This window comes from Heterocephalus glaber, unplaced genomic scaffold, assembly GCF_053883595.1.
Source record: "Heterocephalus glaber isolate CG9 unplaced genomic scaffold, H.glaber_assembly_v1.0 deba00001472, whole genome shotgun sequence".
Taxonomy (NCBI): Eukaryota; Metazoa; Chordata; class Mammalia; order Rodentia; family Bathyergidae; genus Heterocephalus; species Heterocephalus glaber.
In genome coordinates, this window is record NW_028258315.1 from 23,141,341 (window position 1) to 23,155,450 (window position 14,110).

General features: G+C 38.6%; 1 protein-coding gene across 7 annotated transcripts in view; it reads right to left on the reverse strand.

Moving 5' to 3' along the window:
* Nucleotides 1–6,064: 6,064 nt before the first annotated feature.
* The window catches only part of Ripor2 (RHO family interacting cell polarization regulator 2), a 219,734-nt gene continuing 211,688 nt past the window's right edge, over nucleotides 6,065–14,110 (reverse strand). For all 7 annotated transcript variants that reach the window (XM_087181228.1, XM_087181231.1, XM_021260552.2 and 4 more), the window contains 2 exons: nucleotides 13,642–13,732; nucleotides 6,065–8,612 (listed from right to left, as the gene is read on the reverse strand). In XM_087181228.1, coding sequence (XP_087037354.1) covers nucleotides 8,512–8,612; nucleotides 13,642–13,732 — 192 coding nt within the window. In that variant the 3' untranslated portion in view covers nucleotides 6,065–8,511. The remainder of the gene's footprint in view (nucleotides 8,613–13,641; nucleotides 13,733–14,110) is intronic.

Below are 14,110 nucleotides of genomic sequence, written 5' to 3' on the forward strand. Positions count from 1 at the left end.
AATGTCTCAAATCTGTCTTTCTTTGTAGTGGAATAGTATTCCATTATATATAGTACCACATTTTCTTTTTCCAATCATCTGCTGATGGGTATATAGGCTATTTCCAGGATTTAGCTATTATGAGTTGTGCTGCTATAAACATTGGTATGCATGTATCCCTGTAGTATGATGTCTTAAAGTCTTTGAGGAAGATATCAAGCAGGAGGATTGCTGGGTCATATGGAATTCTAATTTCAGTTCTTTGAGAAATCTCCATACTGATTTCCATAATGGTTGTACTGTTTACATTCCCACTAACAATTGAGGGTTCCTGTTTTACCCCAGCCCATCATCAACATTTGTTATTAATTTATTTCTTGATGATTGCCATTCTTTCTGAAGTATGATAGAATTTTAGCATTGTTTTAATTTGCATTTCTCTAACGGCCAGAGATGTTGAACAGTTTTTCATGTATTTGTTGACCATTTGTACTTCTTCCTCTGTGAAGTGTCTGTTCATTTTCCTTGCACATTTCTCAACTGGATCTTTAATTTTAGGTAGATTAATTTTTTTGCATTCTTTCTATATTCTAGGTATTAGCCCTCTGTCTGAGGAGTAGTTGGCAAACATTCTTTCCCCTTCTGTAAGCTGTGTCTTCACTCTACTGATTGATTCTTTTGCTGTGAGAAGCTTTTTAGTCTGACATAATCCAGTTTGTTAGTTCTTGCTGTTATTTTCTGTGCAATTGAAGTTCTGTTTAGAAAATCCTTTCCTACACCTCTGTCTTTAAGTGTTGCACCTGTTTTATTTTCCAGTACGTTTAATGTTTCTGTTTTATTGTTTAGATCTTTGATCCATTTTTATTTTAATTTAGTTTATGGTGAGAGCTACAGTTCCAGCCTCAATATTCTGCAGATAACCAGTTTTCCCAGCATCACTTGTTGAATAGTCCTCCAATATATACTTCTGGCCCCTTTATCAGAAATCAAATAGCTGAATGTACCAGGGAAAGTTTCTGTATCCTCAACTCTGCTTCATTGACCCACACGTCTGTTTTTGTTCCAGTACCATGCCGTTTTTAAGATCACTATTGCTTTATTGTATAGTTTGAAGTCAGGTATTACTATGCCTCCTGCTTTGCTCTTGTTGCCCAAAATTGCTTTTGCTATTCTGGGTTTCTTCTGGTTCCATATGAATTTTAGGATTGTTTTTCCAAGATTTATAAAGGATGCTATTGGTATTTTTTTTGGAACCGGGGATTGAACTCAGGTCCTTGCGCTTGCACAGCAGGCAGCGAAACCACTGAGCTAAATCCCCGGCCCCGCTATTGGTATTTTGATTGAGACTGCATTGAATCTGTATGATAGTTTTGGAGAATGGCGATTTTGACAATATTGATTTTGTCTATCCAGGAGCAGCAGACATCTTTCCATTTTCTGATGTGCTCTTCAATTTCCTTTTTCAGAGTACTGTAGTTTTCTTTGTAGAGGTCTTTCACTTTCTTGGTTAGGTTAATTCCTAGCTATTTCATTTTCCTTGAAGCTACTATGAATGGTATTATTTTCATAATTTCCTTCCCATCCTGTGCATGAATGCTAATGATTTTTGTGTGTTGATCTTGTATCCTGCTACATTGTTAAAGTGTGTTATTAATTCTTACAGATTTTTGGTGGAGTTCTTTGGTTCTTCTTTGTAGAGTATCATATCATCTGCAAATAATGATCATTTGAGTTCTTCTTTTCTAATATGCATACCTTTTATTTCCTTCTCTTGCCTAACTGCTCTGGTTAATGTTTCAAGTACTATGTTGAATAGAAGAGGTGATAGTGGGCATCCTTGTCTTGTTCCTGATTTTAGGGCAAATTCTTTTAGGTTTTTCCCCATTTAGTATGTTGCTGGCTATTGGTTTGTCATATATAGCTTTTATCATATTCAAATATGGTCCTTCTACACCTGTTTTCTTCAGGGTTTTTATTTTTTATCATGAAGTGGTGGTGGATTTTGTCAAAGGCCTTTTCTGCATCTATTGATATGATCATATGGTTTTTGATCTTGCTTCTGTTTATGTGTTGTATTATATTTATTGACTTATGTGTGTTGAAACATCCTTGCATCTTTGGAATGAAACCTACTTGATCATGATGTATGATCTTTTTGATAATGCACTACGATCTATTTGCTAATATCTTATTGAGGATTTTTGCATCTATGTTCATCACAGAGATTAGCCTATAGTTTTCTTTTTCAGTTGAGTCTTTATCTGGATCAGGGTGATTCTGGCTTCCATAAATGAGTTTGGGAACACTCCATCCCTTTCAATTTTGAAGAGCTTGGGGAGTATTGGTGATATAATATCTTCAAAGGCTTTGTAGAATTCAGTAGCGAATCCATCAGATCCTGGGCTTTTTTAGTTGGTTGATTCTTTATTACAGTGTCGATTTCATTACTTGTTATTGGGTTATTATCATATTTATGTTTTGGGGGGTTAGTTTTGGTAGTTTGTATGTATCTAGGAATTGGTCCATTTCTTCAAAACTTGCTAATTTGTTGAAATATAAGTTTTTGAAGGAGTTACTATCTTCTGGATTTCCACAGTGTCTGTTATAATTTCACCTTTTAAATTTCTAATTGCATTCATGTGAGTCTTTTCTCACCTTCTCTTGATAAATCTGGCTAGAGGGTTATCTATTTTATTTATTCTTTCAAAGAGCCAGCTCTTTGATTAATTGATTTTTTAAAAAACTTTTTTTGTTTTTAGTCTAAATTTCATCGATTTCTGACCTCAACTTTATAATTCCCTTAATTTTGGTTTGGGGTTGATTTGTTGTTGTTTCTCAAGTATCTTAAGATTTTTCATAAAGTTGTCTATTTGAGCTTGCTCTGTTTTCCTAATGTGAGCATGATTGCGATGAATTTTCCTCTCAGGACTGCTTTCATAGTGTCACTTAGTTTTGACGAGTTATACTGTCATTGTCATTAACTTTCAGAAATTTTAAAATTTCTCCTTTGATTTCTTCTGTATCTCATTGGTTGTTTAGGAGTATGTTGTTAATTTTTCAAGAGCTTTGGCCTTTTCTGAGATTTCTTCTGTTGTTGATTTCTATTTTCATTGCACAGGGGTCTGATAGTATGCATGGGGTAATTGCTATTCTTTTACATTTCCTTAACCAGGCTTTGTAGACTAGTACATGATTTCTTTTGGAAAAAGAGCCAGGTGCTGCTGAAAAGAATGTATACTCTGTTATAGAGAGGTGGAATACTCTCTATATATCCATTAAGTCCATATGTTCAAGGGTGTGGATAAAAAAGTAGGAGAGATGTAAAGGAACAAGGGGAAATTCCCTTACCCTCTATAAACTATATTGGGAGGACAAAAAACAAGAAGAGAAGCACACATGCACAGACATCCTCATAAAAGATAAAAAGGGTAAAATAATGGAATAAAAGTGGGGGAAGATGCACAGAAGGAGGAGAATAGCAAAAAGTAAAAAAAAAAAAAAAGTAAAAATAAAAAATGAAAAATAATACAATTGAATAAAGAATAGTAAAAGAAAGTTTTCTATTCTTTTGGACGTGTGGCTGTTTCCCTTAGCCTAGGATTAAGGAGCAGAGCTGAGCCCAGGGCGTGTCTTTGTTCATGCTGGAAGTCTAAGGTGGCTGTCTGCCTCCAGAATGGTGCTGGATGTAGAGATCTACTTACAGTGGGAACATGCTGCCAATGCGAACTTCCAGTCTTGTGTAGCTCAGGCTGAAGCTGACCTCTGACCATAACAGCTGGCTCTGTGTTCCCGAGCCCCTGCTTCTCAGTGAGACTCCCTCAGTCTGATCTCCAACTGCGGGCAGTTTCCCATGACTCTTTCCCTCATCCACTCTGGGAATTTGGCAGCGTGAAGCAGCCAAGGGACTGTTCTGGGACACAGGTTCAAACACTCAGCCTTTCCTTACAATGGTGTCCCTGCTAGCTCCTGCTCTGCATGACTCTGGCCTTGGGTGGTTGTACCGAGGTCACTCACCAACTGTTGACTGTGGAAGGCAACTTTGGAAGCAATGTTTTACGTTCTCCCTGCTGGCTCCAACTGCAGAAGACACACCCAGCTCTAGTGCAGTTCTCCAGTTCTTAGTGAGCCAAAAAGTTGTTAGTTTTAGTTTGCCTTCCAACTGGTGGCTAGCTAGCTGATGTTGGTGGTGCTGCATAGTTTCTCCTCTGCAATGTGATCTATTTCTTCTGTATCACTTAATCCTATTTTCTTCTCCTCTGTCAGTTCTCTTATGGTTTCTGTGTACCTTCCACTCACTTCAATTCCTCTCCAAGCTTACAGACTCCAGATATTTTGTTCTGGAGAATAATACATTTCTTATTGATGGCCAAAAAAAAAAAAAAAAAAAAAACCCCACAAAAAAACAGCCCAAGATAAACAACTTACAGAAGGAAAGGTTTTATGTAGCTCATGGTCTGAGAGGATTCAGTTCATGGTCATTTTTCTTCAATACCTTGAACCTGTGGCAAAGCAAACATGGTGGCAGAAAGCATGTGGTAGAACAGAGCTGCTCACTTCATGGCATCTGGGAAGCAAAGGCAGAGGAAGGGTTGGGGTCCTCAGATGCCATCTGAGAGCACAGCCCTAGTGACCTTACTTCATTCTCCCAGGCCCCACTGCCTGAAGACTCTATAGGCTCGCAAAGCACCACAGGCTCCCAAAGTAACCATAGGCTAGTGGCCAACCTTCAACCCAGGAGCCTTTGAGGAACATTAAAGATCCCAACCATAACTCTGCATCAGGTGTACTACTTAGAACTTTCTCAAAATCAGAAGATGATATTTAATAAGAGGTTCTACCACCAGAAAAATAGCAGAAATAAAAAGGCCTTTTTTCTTCCTATTTGAATGATTTGTTTTTCTGATATAGTCACAAGCGCTGGTGTTTTCTGCTGAATTTAGGTTTATAGTTTATAATTTTGTAAAGTAAAACAGTATAGCAATGGATTGTATAGGGGAAACTTTTTACTGTTGACTTAGTAAAAGCAATAACTGATACATAAAGAATCACTAGGTAAATACTTTCAGAGTTGAATACAAGGACCCTTGCTGTCACTGGTAGTTTGGACTGGGAACATCCATGAGGAAATGAGACTCTCTTTGCCCTCAGGGAGCTCACAGGCTCTGCTCATAGATACTATACTCTAAAAGAATTCTTTCTCTTCCCCTTCACCTCTAGAAAGATTTTTGTTAAGTCAAACTTTTCAGATCAAGATGTTTCTGAAAATAAACAGTTTAGTGAGCTGTATAGATGCTAGCCAGAGGTAAGGAGCAGTCCTGGGACAAATTTCCTCAGGTACAGATAGTGGACAGATGTTAAGCATGGACAGATAGTGGTTGGGAAAATGTCTACTAGAACTAAAGGGCCAGGGCATTGTATAATGTAATTTTGAGGAGAAGACCCTAAGGGACAGGAAATGTGAAGGAGTCCTGGCGTAAGAGGTTGGTTCCTAAAGAGAAAGACCAGAAAACCTTGGATTGTGAGTAACTTGTTCTGTGAGTGTTCTGCAAGTTGAGCAAATAATTTTAACTTGATAAATGAGTGATGTCTTGCAATACCATATGAGTAGTATGTGACACTGAATGTCACATGATCACAATTGAGCCAATGGTTCCTTTCTGTTTCTCTTGCTGTGGGATTGTGGGTGATCATCACTCAACAGCAAGAGGTTATGGAGGAGATCTTATCTAAAGAGGAGGAGGAGAAAAGGGTGGAGGAATCCTTCACTTCAGATGAGATTAGGGAGATGTACAAAACAGTGGAAAATTTTGTAGAAAAGCACCACCTGAATAAAACTATAGTAGTGAGAGCAATGAATCTGTTTAATAACAGTGCAATGTCACATTTCCACAAAATCCTCAAAATGAGGCAAAAGCAAGTGGCATTGATAGGTTCCTTGTTAAAATTGCATAAAAAGAAAAAGGTTCCATTGAACTAGCAGGTAGCAGTGATTCCATTAGTGACAGTGAAGTTGTCCTACACAATAACCCTCCTCTCTCTTGTCTCTCTCACACTGGCCATGAGGGTTTTCAAAGGTAAGAGCAGGTTCATTTGTTTATTTTTCTTTATTATTTTGTATTATGTTAGAGTATTATAATCATTTATATGAATATTTTGGGTTATGGAATGAATCATCTGAGTTTCCATTAAAAACACTTTTTTAGGTGCTTTGGATTACAAGAATGTTTCCAGAATGAATTATGCCTGCAAACCAAGGTTTGGCTGTATTTGCTACTACTTGGTTAGTTTCGAAACCAGAATGCAGTGTGGCTTGGATTGGTCATCTTCAGCTCACAGGAAAGGAATGTAGAGCAGGTTGTTTAGTTCCAGTTTTAAATGGTCTTCTCTTACCCCTTTCTTTCTTCTATTCTCTGCCCTGTAACGTCGGACATCTCAGAATTTGTCTCCATTTATAGATGAAAGAATTTTAAGATAAGAATAAACTCAAGCGAAAAAAAGAGGTGTAGTGTAAATACCAACTCAAGAAAGGCATGTGAAAAACCACATCAGACTCTGTACAGGAGTAATTAAAAATAATTTTTATTTTAACTTACATGATTGAGTGATGATATAAATGCCACAAAACTAAAAGCACCCCCGTAACCAAAAATAAAATGCAGAAGTGAATACAAAAGATATGGAATTAATTACTCATGCAATATTCACAAAAAATTTAAAAATGCAAAAAAACAATGGGGGAAAAACCCTGTAACACCTGCGATTTGATTTTCTTTAAAAAGAACTATTTCAACCACTTAACATAAACCATAGACAATACACACTAACTATAGACTGTACAATGTACCTTTAAAATGAAAGATATATGCATATATATAATATTTATAAATATACAAAAATATATACATTATAACTTCACAGTTGAAAGAACTATTTTGTCAGAAGCCTGGCAAACAGTTTTTACTTTAAAATGAAATGAACCCTTTTTAAAAGTCTTGCTAAAATGGAAATATTTAAAATGGCATCTAAATGATATTCTATACAAACACATCAAGAATACAACTGATACTCCACAGTTTAAATTACACTCACGCACACTGTTTTGATACCTTGGCATACCCCAGCTGTATACTCTTTAGAGGAAGAGAAGTTACTTAGTGAGAACTATTCTGAAAGGTATTGTAGCCCTTGTTGAATGGACTTGCTGCTGCTATGTTGAAGTCATACTGGGAGCTGCTGTTGTAACTATTTGGGCCAGGCATCCTACCTAATAGTGAAAGATTTCTCTAGGGACAGTTTCCATTCCTTAGGACATCCTCTTCCTAATCTCATGGTCATTTTTATAGCAGCAGGGACCACTTTTTGTTTGTTTGTTTCTTTGTTTGTTTGGACAGGGTCTCACTATGTGGTCCAGGCTAGCCTTGAGCTTGCAGTGATCCTCCTGCTTCAGCCTTCTGAATGCTAGGATTACAGGCATGCAGCGCTGTCCCTGGCAACAGACCACATCTAATGTCCCTCTACTCCTACCCCATTAGGATTCCTCCAATTTTGAGGAGGCCAAAAAGCCTCAAAAGCCTCAAAGAACATCACAGCTTTCTGAATCCATAACTTTTGGCTTTGATTTGTCTTAGCAGCAAATTATCTGTAAGGTAATAGTATCCAAAAAATGACTTTTTAATTTTAAAAAAGCTTAAGATTTAAGGTTTTTGCTTGCTTTTAAGAGTATAGATATAATCTTAATAAGATAGTTCTTAGTCATCTACCTATCTTTTTACTGTAATGAAAATATAATTTGAGAATTTCATTTATTTATGTATTTATTCATTTATTTAGAGACAGGGTCTCCCTATGTAGTTCAGGCTTGAACTCACCCTGTACCCCAGGCTGGCCTTGAACTTGTGATCCTCCTGGCTCAGCCTCTCAAGTGCTGGGATTATAGGTGTGTATTACCACACCTGGCTGATTTGGGAATTTCAGGATATTAAAGAGAAACAAGCATACTAATGGGCACTTAAAAAAGTAAAATACAAAAGTTAGACTCTGACAATGGGTTATTTTCCCAGGCTTTGTAGGCAAGCTTGTATTTGAAGAAATTCTTTTTTTGTGCTTTGTATTTAAAGTAAAATTAGGTAGCTAAAGGACCACTCAACCCTGAGAACATGACAGAAAAACTGCAAGGCATATATTTATTGAAATATCGCATGACTATTTCAAGCTTATAGAAGAACGTCCAAAAAGTACAAATATGGCTATTTTAAAATTCCATACATAATCAGATGCACTTTTTTACTTAGTATTGTCAGACATAACCAACAATGTAATCTATTGAATATTACATAGCCCTGTTCTATTGGCCAAAGAGAAAGTAGAAAGGTACTGTGAAACCAAACTCTGAATGCTTTCTGTAACATGTCACATTTCCAGACAATCTCAGCAGGACTTTTCAAGTTCTTGACACTTTCCAGCTAAATTGCAGCACCTTCTTGGTGGAAAGGGCTAAATTTAGGACAGTAGTTAGGCAGAGTTAATTTATAATTAAAAGGCTGTGGCTACTTCAGTTCCATGACGACCTCCAACTTTAATATAGTCTCGAGGAAATTTATCCAACTGTTCGTAAGCCAGCCGTCCATCTTCTCCTAGATACACAACATTAAACATGAACTCAACATTTTTTATTCAGCACTCAAACTGACATCAATGGTTCAGGTATGGAATGCTACTTTGTGTCCCCATTCCTCTGACACTAGATTGCCATTGTAAGCCATTTGCTATGTTAAGGAAAAGTCATCTATTATTCTTAATTATGTCACTGATTTCTAGGTAATGTTTAGAACAACCAAGAACTTCTGAGCCAATATCAGAGATCAAAAGAATGCCAAGGTATGAAACAAAGCAGAAGTCCTGAGGTGGTCTGTCAATACTTTCACAAACTAGATTTATTCCAGGATTATATGTCTTTTTTGGGTTTTTTTTTGGTACCAGGGATCAAACTCAGAACCTTGTGCTTGCCAGGCAGGTGGTGGAACCACTGAGCTAAATCCCCAGGCCTGTCTCATTTATATTAAATGTATGAAAGCCTTGTTCATCTTGTTGCTGTATTTTTTCCCTCCCTTTTTGTTCTGTATTATTTTGTTTTTTGGTTCTGGGATAGGATCCAAGGCCTCACTCATGCTAAAGCATGCACTCTACCACTGAGCTACATTCCCAGCCATTGTTTTCCCAATTCTTAAGCAGTTTTTTTTTAAATAGGAAAAACAGAGGGTTGGAGATTTAGCTCAGTGGTGCTGCTGCCTGCCTCGCAAGAGCAAGGTCCTGAGTTTGATCCCCAGTACCAAAGAAAAAAAAAGAAAAGAAAAATAGAACAAAATAGCAAGTCATTTGGAAATATATCTTAGCTGTTCAAGATGTTGCTACAGACAAAACTGAACTAGGTGTTGCCTGGTAGAAAGCATCTCACTATGTTTAGAAGGCAGAGAGTAATTTTGTAGCTAAAGTTTTGAAGCCTAAATTTGACTTTTACAAATGATCATTTAGGTGTAACGATATGTAATGTAGACAACAAAAGTTATGTAGAAGTTAAATTCACTGAGGTCTAGAATACACTGAAGTCCCTACTGTACTTAACATACAATCAGGCATATATATATGAGACAAAGACAGAAATAATTAGTTGCTTTCAATCAGAAGTTCATTGTGAAGGGAAAAAAATCAAAAAGATTCGTAAAATGATGGAGATATATTGATATGAGTAGTTTCAGAAAAGGAGTATAATCATGGATTTTAAGTGTGTTGTGTACTCTCTGGAAACATGAACCTTTCAATAAACCAAAAGCCTAGTTAAATTTTTTTTTTCCACATTTAACTTTTCCAGAAATACGTAGAGAGATCTGATCTGCTGTATTTAAGAGACCTGTAGTGAACACTTCCATAAACAAAAGCCTGCTAATTATAAGAGATTTTTTTTTTTTTTTAAGGTACCGGGGATCGAACTCTGGTCCTTGCACTTGCGCAGCAGACCGCAAAACCACTGAGCTAAATCCCCGGCCCCTATAAGAGATTTTTATTAATTGCTTCTGCACACTTTGACAATTTGGAGGCAACACTATATTTTTTCTAGTACTGTGGTTTTAAACTTTTTATTACTTTAGCTTGTGATCCTTTATGTGAAACAAACTATGCTAAACTCTGCAAAACCTAAAGCAGGTTTTATTTATTTTTATTTTTATTTTTTGGTACTGGGGATTGAACTCGGGTTCTTGCGTGGCAGTCGACAGAACCACTGAGCTAAATCCCCGGCCCTTAAAGCAGGTTTTACATAGGACTTTCCAGTTGATGGTAGAAGAGATGAAGGGACAGGGGGCCCGACATGGTCTGTCTGCATGTCCACTCACACATGCCTATGGAAAGCTCAACTAACAAATGCTATTTGTTTTGTTTTCTTTCCTTGTTTTTCTGAGATGGGGTCTCACTACATAGTTCAGGCTGGCCTTGGACTCACTATGTAGGCCAGACTGGCCTCCAACTTACAGCAATCCTCTTGCCTCAGCCTCTTGAGTGCTGAGAGGCCACTATGCCTGGCTCACAACTGCTATTTGAGGAGCCACTGATACCAGGTCAATTCCTGGTCCACTCAGAGATAAAGTCCAGTTCAGAGGTGATCAGTTCTCTCCCAGAGTCCCACAGAGTCTAGGAACTTAGAGCATCAGGATTCCACCTTGGGCCCTGACTAGGTCTAGCTGTCCACTGGCAAGGTACACAGCCTCAGTGCTATAGTTTGGATCTTGAATGTCCCTGCGGGCCACATGTTGAAGGTTAGGTCCCCAGCCTGTGGTGCTCGTGGAAGATGGTGGAACCTTTAGGAGGAGGGGCTGAGTGGGAGTAGGTTAGGTCATTGGGGGTGTGACTTAAGAAGTCATATTGAAACATGAATTTCTCCTTCTCTCTAGACACCACGAGGCAAGCAGTTTCCACTGCATGTGATTCTGCTATGATGCTGTCATAGGCCAAGGGCAATAGCCAAGTAACTATGGACTTAAACCTCCAAAACCACAACCCAGAAATAAACCTTTCCTCATTTAAATGGATGCAGCCCGGGTATTTTGTCACAGTGATGGAAAGCTAACACACCCAACATGTCTTTGTGCCCCTCCATAAAATGGGACTAATTGTGCTTCCTCCTGCATGGAGCTCTTGGGAGGACCAGATGAGCTAACTTATATCCCTCAAAATAGAGCCTAGTGCAGGACAGGTCCTAATGCAAGCTGAGCATCCACAGCCTGGAATCCCAAAGCTGACATACTTTAAAATCCAAATCCTTTTGAACACTGACATGCCTCCACAAGTGGAGGATTCCACACTTGACCCCATGAGATGAACTGTAGTCTAAATGTAAGTGAATTAAAAAACTGCCCAAAATTTCCTTTAAGCTTTGTATAGAAGGTATATATGAAACATAATGATTTTTATGTGGGACGATTCCTAAGCTATCTTATTAGGTACATCCAAATATTCCAAAATGTGAAAAAATCTGAAGTTGGAAACACTTTTGGTCCCAAGTATTATAAATAAGGCATATTCAATTTGTATTACTATTGTGACACAGCCAGGGCTTGTGATATAGGCAGAGTTTTGAAGGTGAGAGTGCCTGGGTTTATGGTTCAAAGTTACAGCCATGCTGTCCTGGTACCTTGGTGAAAACTGTTCTGTCCAAATACAGTGGCCACAAGCAAGATGTGGCTATTCACATTTAAATAGTAATTGCTCAAAATGAAATGAAGTCAAAACTTTCTTCCCCCAGCACTGGAATGAAACCCAGGGCATTGCACATGCTAAGGTAAGTGCTCTGTCACTGAGCTGCATCTCCACTCCCAGTTACATCTTTAGTTCCTTGGCTACAGTAGCCAAGCTGAACTGCTCAGTAGCCACGTGTGCTTAGCAGCTCCCACAATGGACAGTGACATTCCCAGTATCACAGAGGGATCTACTGCAAGCTCTTGGTTGGAACATTAAAATAATTCCTCAGTAGTTGGTAAATAGTTGCTGCTGAGCCCTTTGAGTGCTTGTGATGACTTCTAGCCCTTTGGAACATGGTGTCTTATCAATTCTCACTGAAAATACCATTTTACTATATTAATTCACTTACTTGTGTGAAAGAAAAATGCACCAGTATTTGTGTATTAGGATAAATGAAGACTCATAATGTTGTCTTGAGGGGTTCTCAACCTTCATCACATGTTAGAATCACCTGGAAGGCTTTTAAAAAGTGTCCGAGCAGAGACGCAGTTCAGAATGGCACATGCAGAATCTTGGGAGTGGAAGCCAGGTATGGGAATGTGCAGGTTGCCCTGTCATACACTCCTGCTGAGAACCCTGCCCTGGTGGTGGGGTGAGCAGTGTGCAGAAGTTAAAGCCGGTCTAATGACCATTCTGAGATGCTGCTGTTTGTGCAACTCAGGTGACTCTTGGGGTACCAAGCACCTCTGGCTACACTTTATAAATGTTTGAGTTTTTTTTTTAACCTTCATTGTTAGTTCAGAACACTAAGGAAAAAAGGAGTTTAAATCAATAACACTCTGGGTATACTTAGAGAATTAAATAACTTCCATATCTAAAAAACAGCCATAGAAATTACTATTTTATCCTTTAAGCAAATATATTCTGGTTAAGCTTTCTGTGCAATAAATGATATATTCAACAGCAGAACGAAATCTTATTAAACCCATAATTGTAAGAAAGAAATCCTAACAATGAACGGGATTTCACGGCAGTTATAAATGCCATGAGTGTCTCCTTCACATAATTAAGATACTATAGTCAACTGCGGAGGCTTTATGCAGGTGACATTATGGACTGGATTATGTTTGAAGACTTTCAGAGTACAGTTTCTAGACTTTAAGACTATATGGGGAAGATAAACTTATTTGTAATAAATATTTCTATCTTTATGCAGAGTTAAGGAAAGCTTTTCCTACTCTCCCAAGTACCCTCAAAAGACTAAAAGTATGAAGCATGCTAAGCACAAAACTTTATAAAGTGAAGGGGGGAAAAGAAAGAAAAAAGCAAAGAGGAGGTGTTATCTGGATATTCGAGAACAGAATAAAGTTTTCAGTTGTTTCCTTGCTGCCAGGGCTCAGGGGGGCACAGGCCTGCAGGGCGATCCCTAGTTAGCCTGGTGGTCAGAGTGAGGCTGAGGTACATGGAGCAGGTAGTGTTCCTCAGATGCACTCCCTGGTCCCTCAACCAAACCTTGTCTTCTGGGGAATCCCAACTCCATACTGCCGATCCAACCTGCATTCCTGCTGCCTCTGCTTTATGATTTGACTTGCATGTCCCTTTTTATTTATTTATTTTTTTGAGACAGAGTTTCACCATGTAGTTCAGGCTAGCCTTGAACTCATGATTCTTCTGCCTCAGCCTCTTAAATGCTGGTATCAGGGTGCAGACTGGTGAACCCATATGAGAAGGGTCCAGAGAGTGGCCTGCACCCTCAGCATCCAGAGTGAACAGGGGTTGGGAGATGGACACTGACTAACTTCTCATCCTCTGCCTGCCAGTGAGTAGACAGCCCACAGAAGCAAGTGCTGCTAAAACAGGGTACACGAAACTTTTCCCTACAGTTTCCTATAAGAATACCAGAAGTAAATTCATATAAAAAACCGAACTCACCGAGAGACAAGAGGGTTTCTGAGGCCACAGTTCTCATTTCTTCAGTGTTGGATTGACACAAGTTCACCAGCATTTTAATGCTTTCGGTAGCCTACGGGGAAAATAGTTTTAGAGAGTATTCTGAGGTTCCTAAGACTTTGCATTTCATTGCTGGTAGGAACTTTAAAAACCTAACTTAGGGGATCCCAAACCAAGGTGGGTGTCAGGATCACTTTGGGAGCCCCTTAAAGTATGAATTCCTCACTGCCACCCTGGAGGTACCACACTGAGGTCCCCTGAGCTGGGGCCCAGGGCTCATGCTTGCAGGAGTTCTGCTGTAGCTAAACTCCTCCTTCCACAGAACTCCAGGCCTAGAGGACTGAGCTGATTAGCCTGCTTTTCAATTGAAACCCATTTTTCCTAGTTCTTCCTACTCTATCCCATTGGCTTAAAAAACAAAGTCTAATTTAAGAAATCCTATACATATACT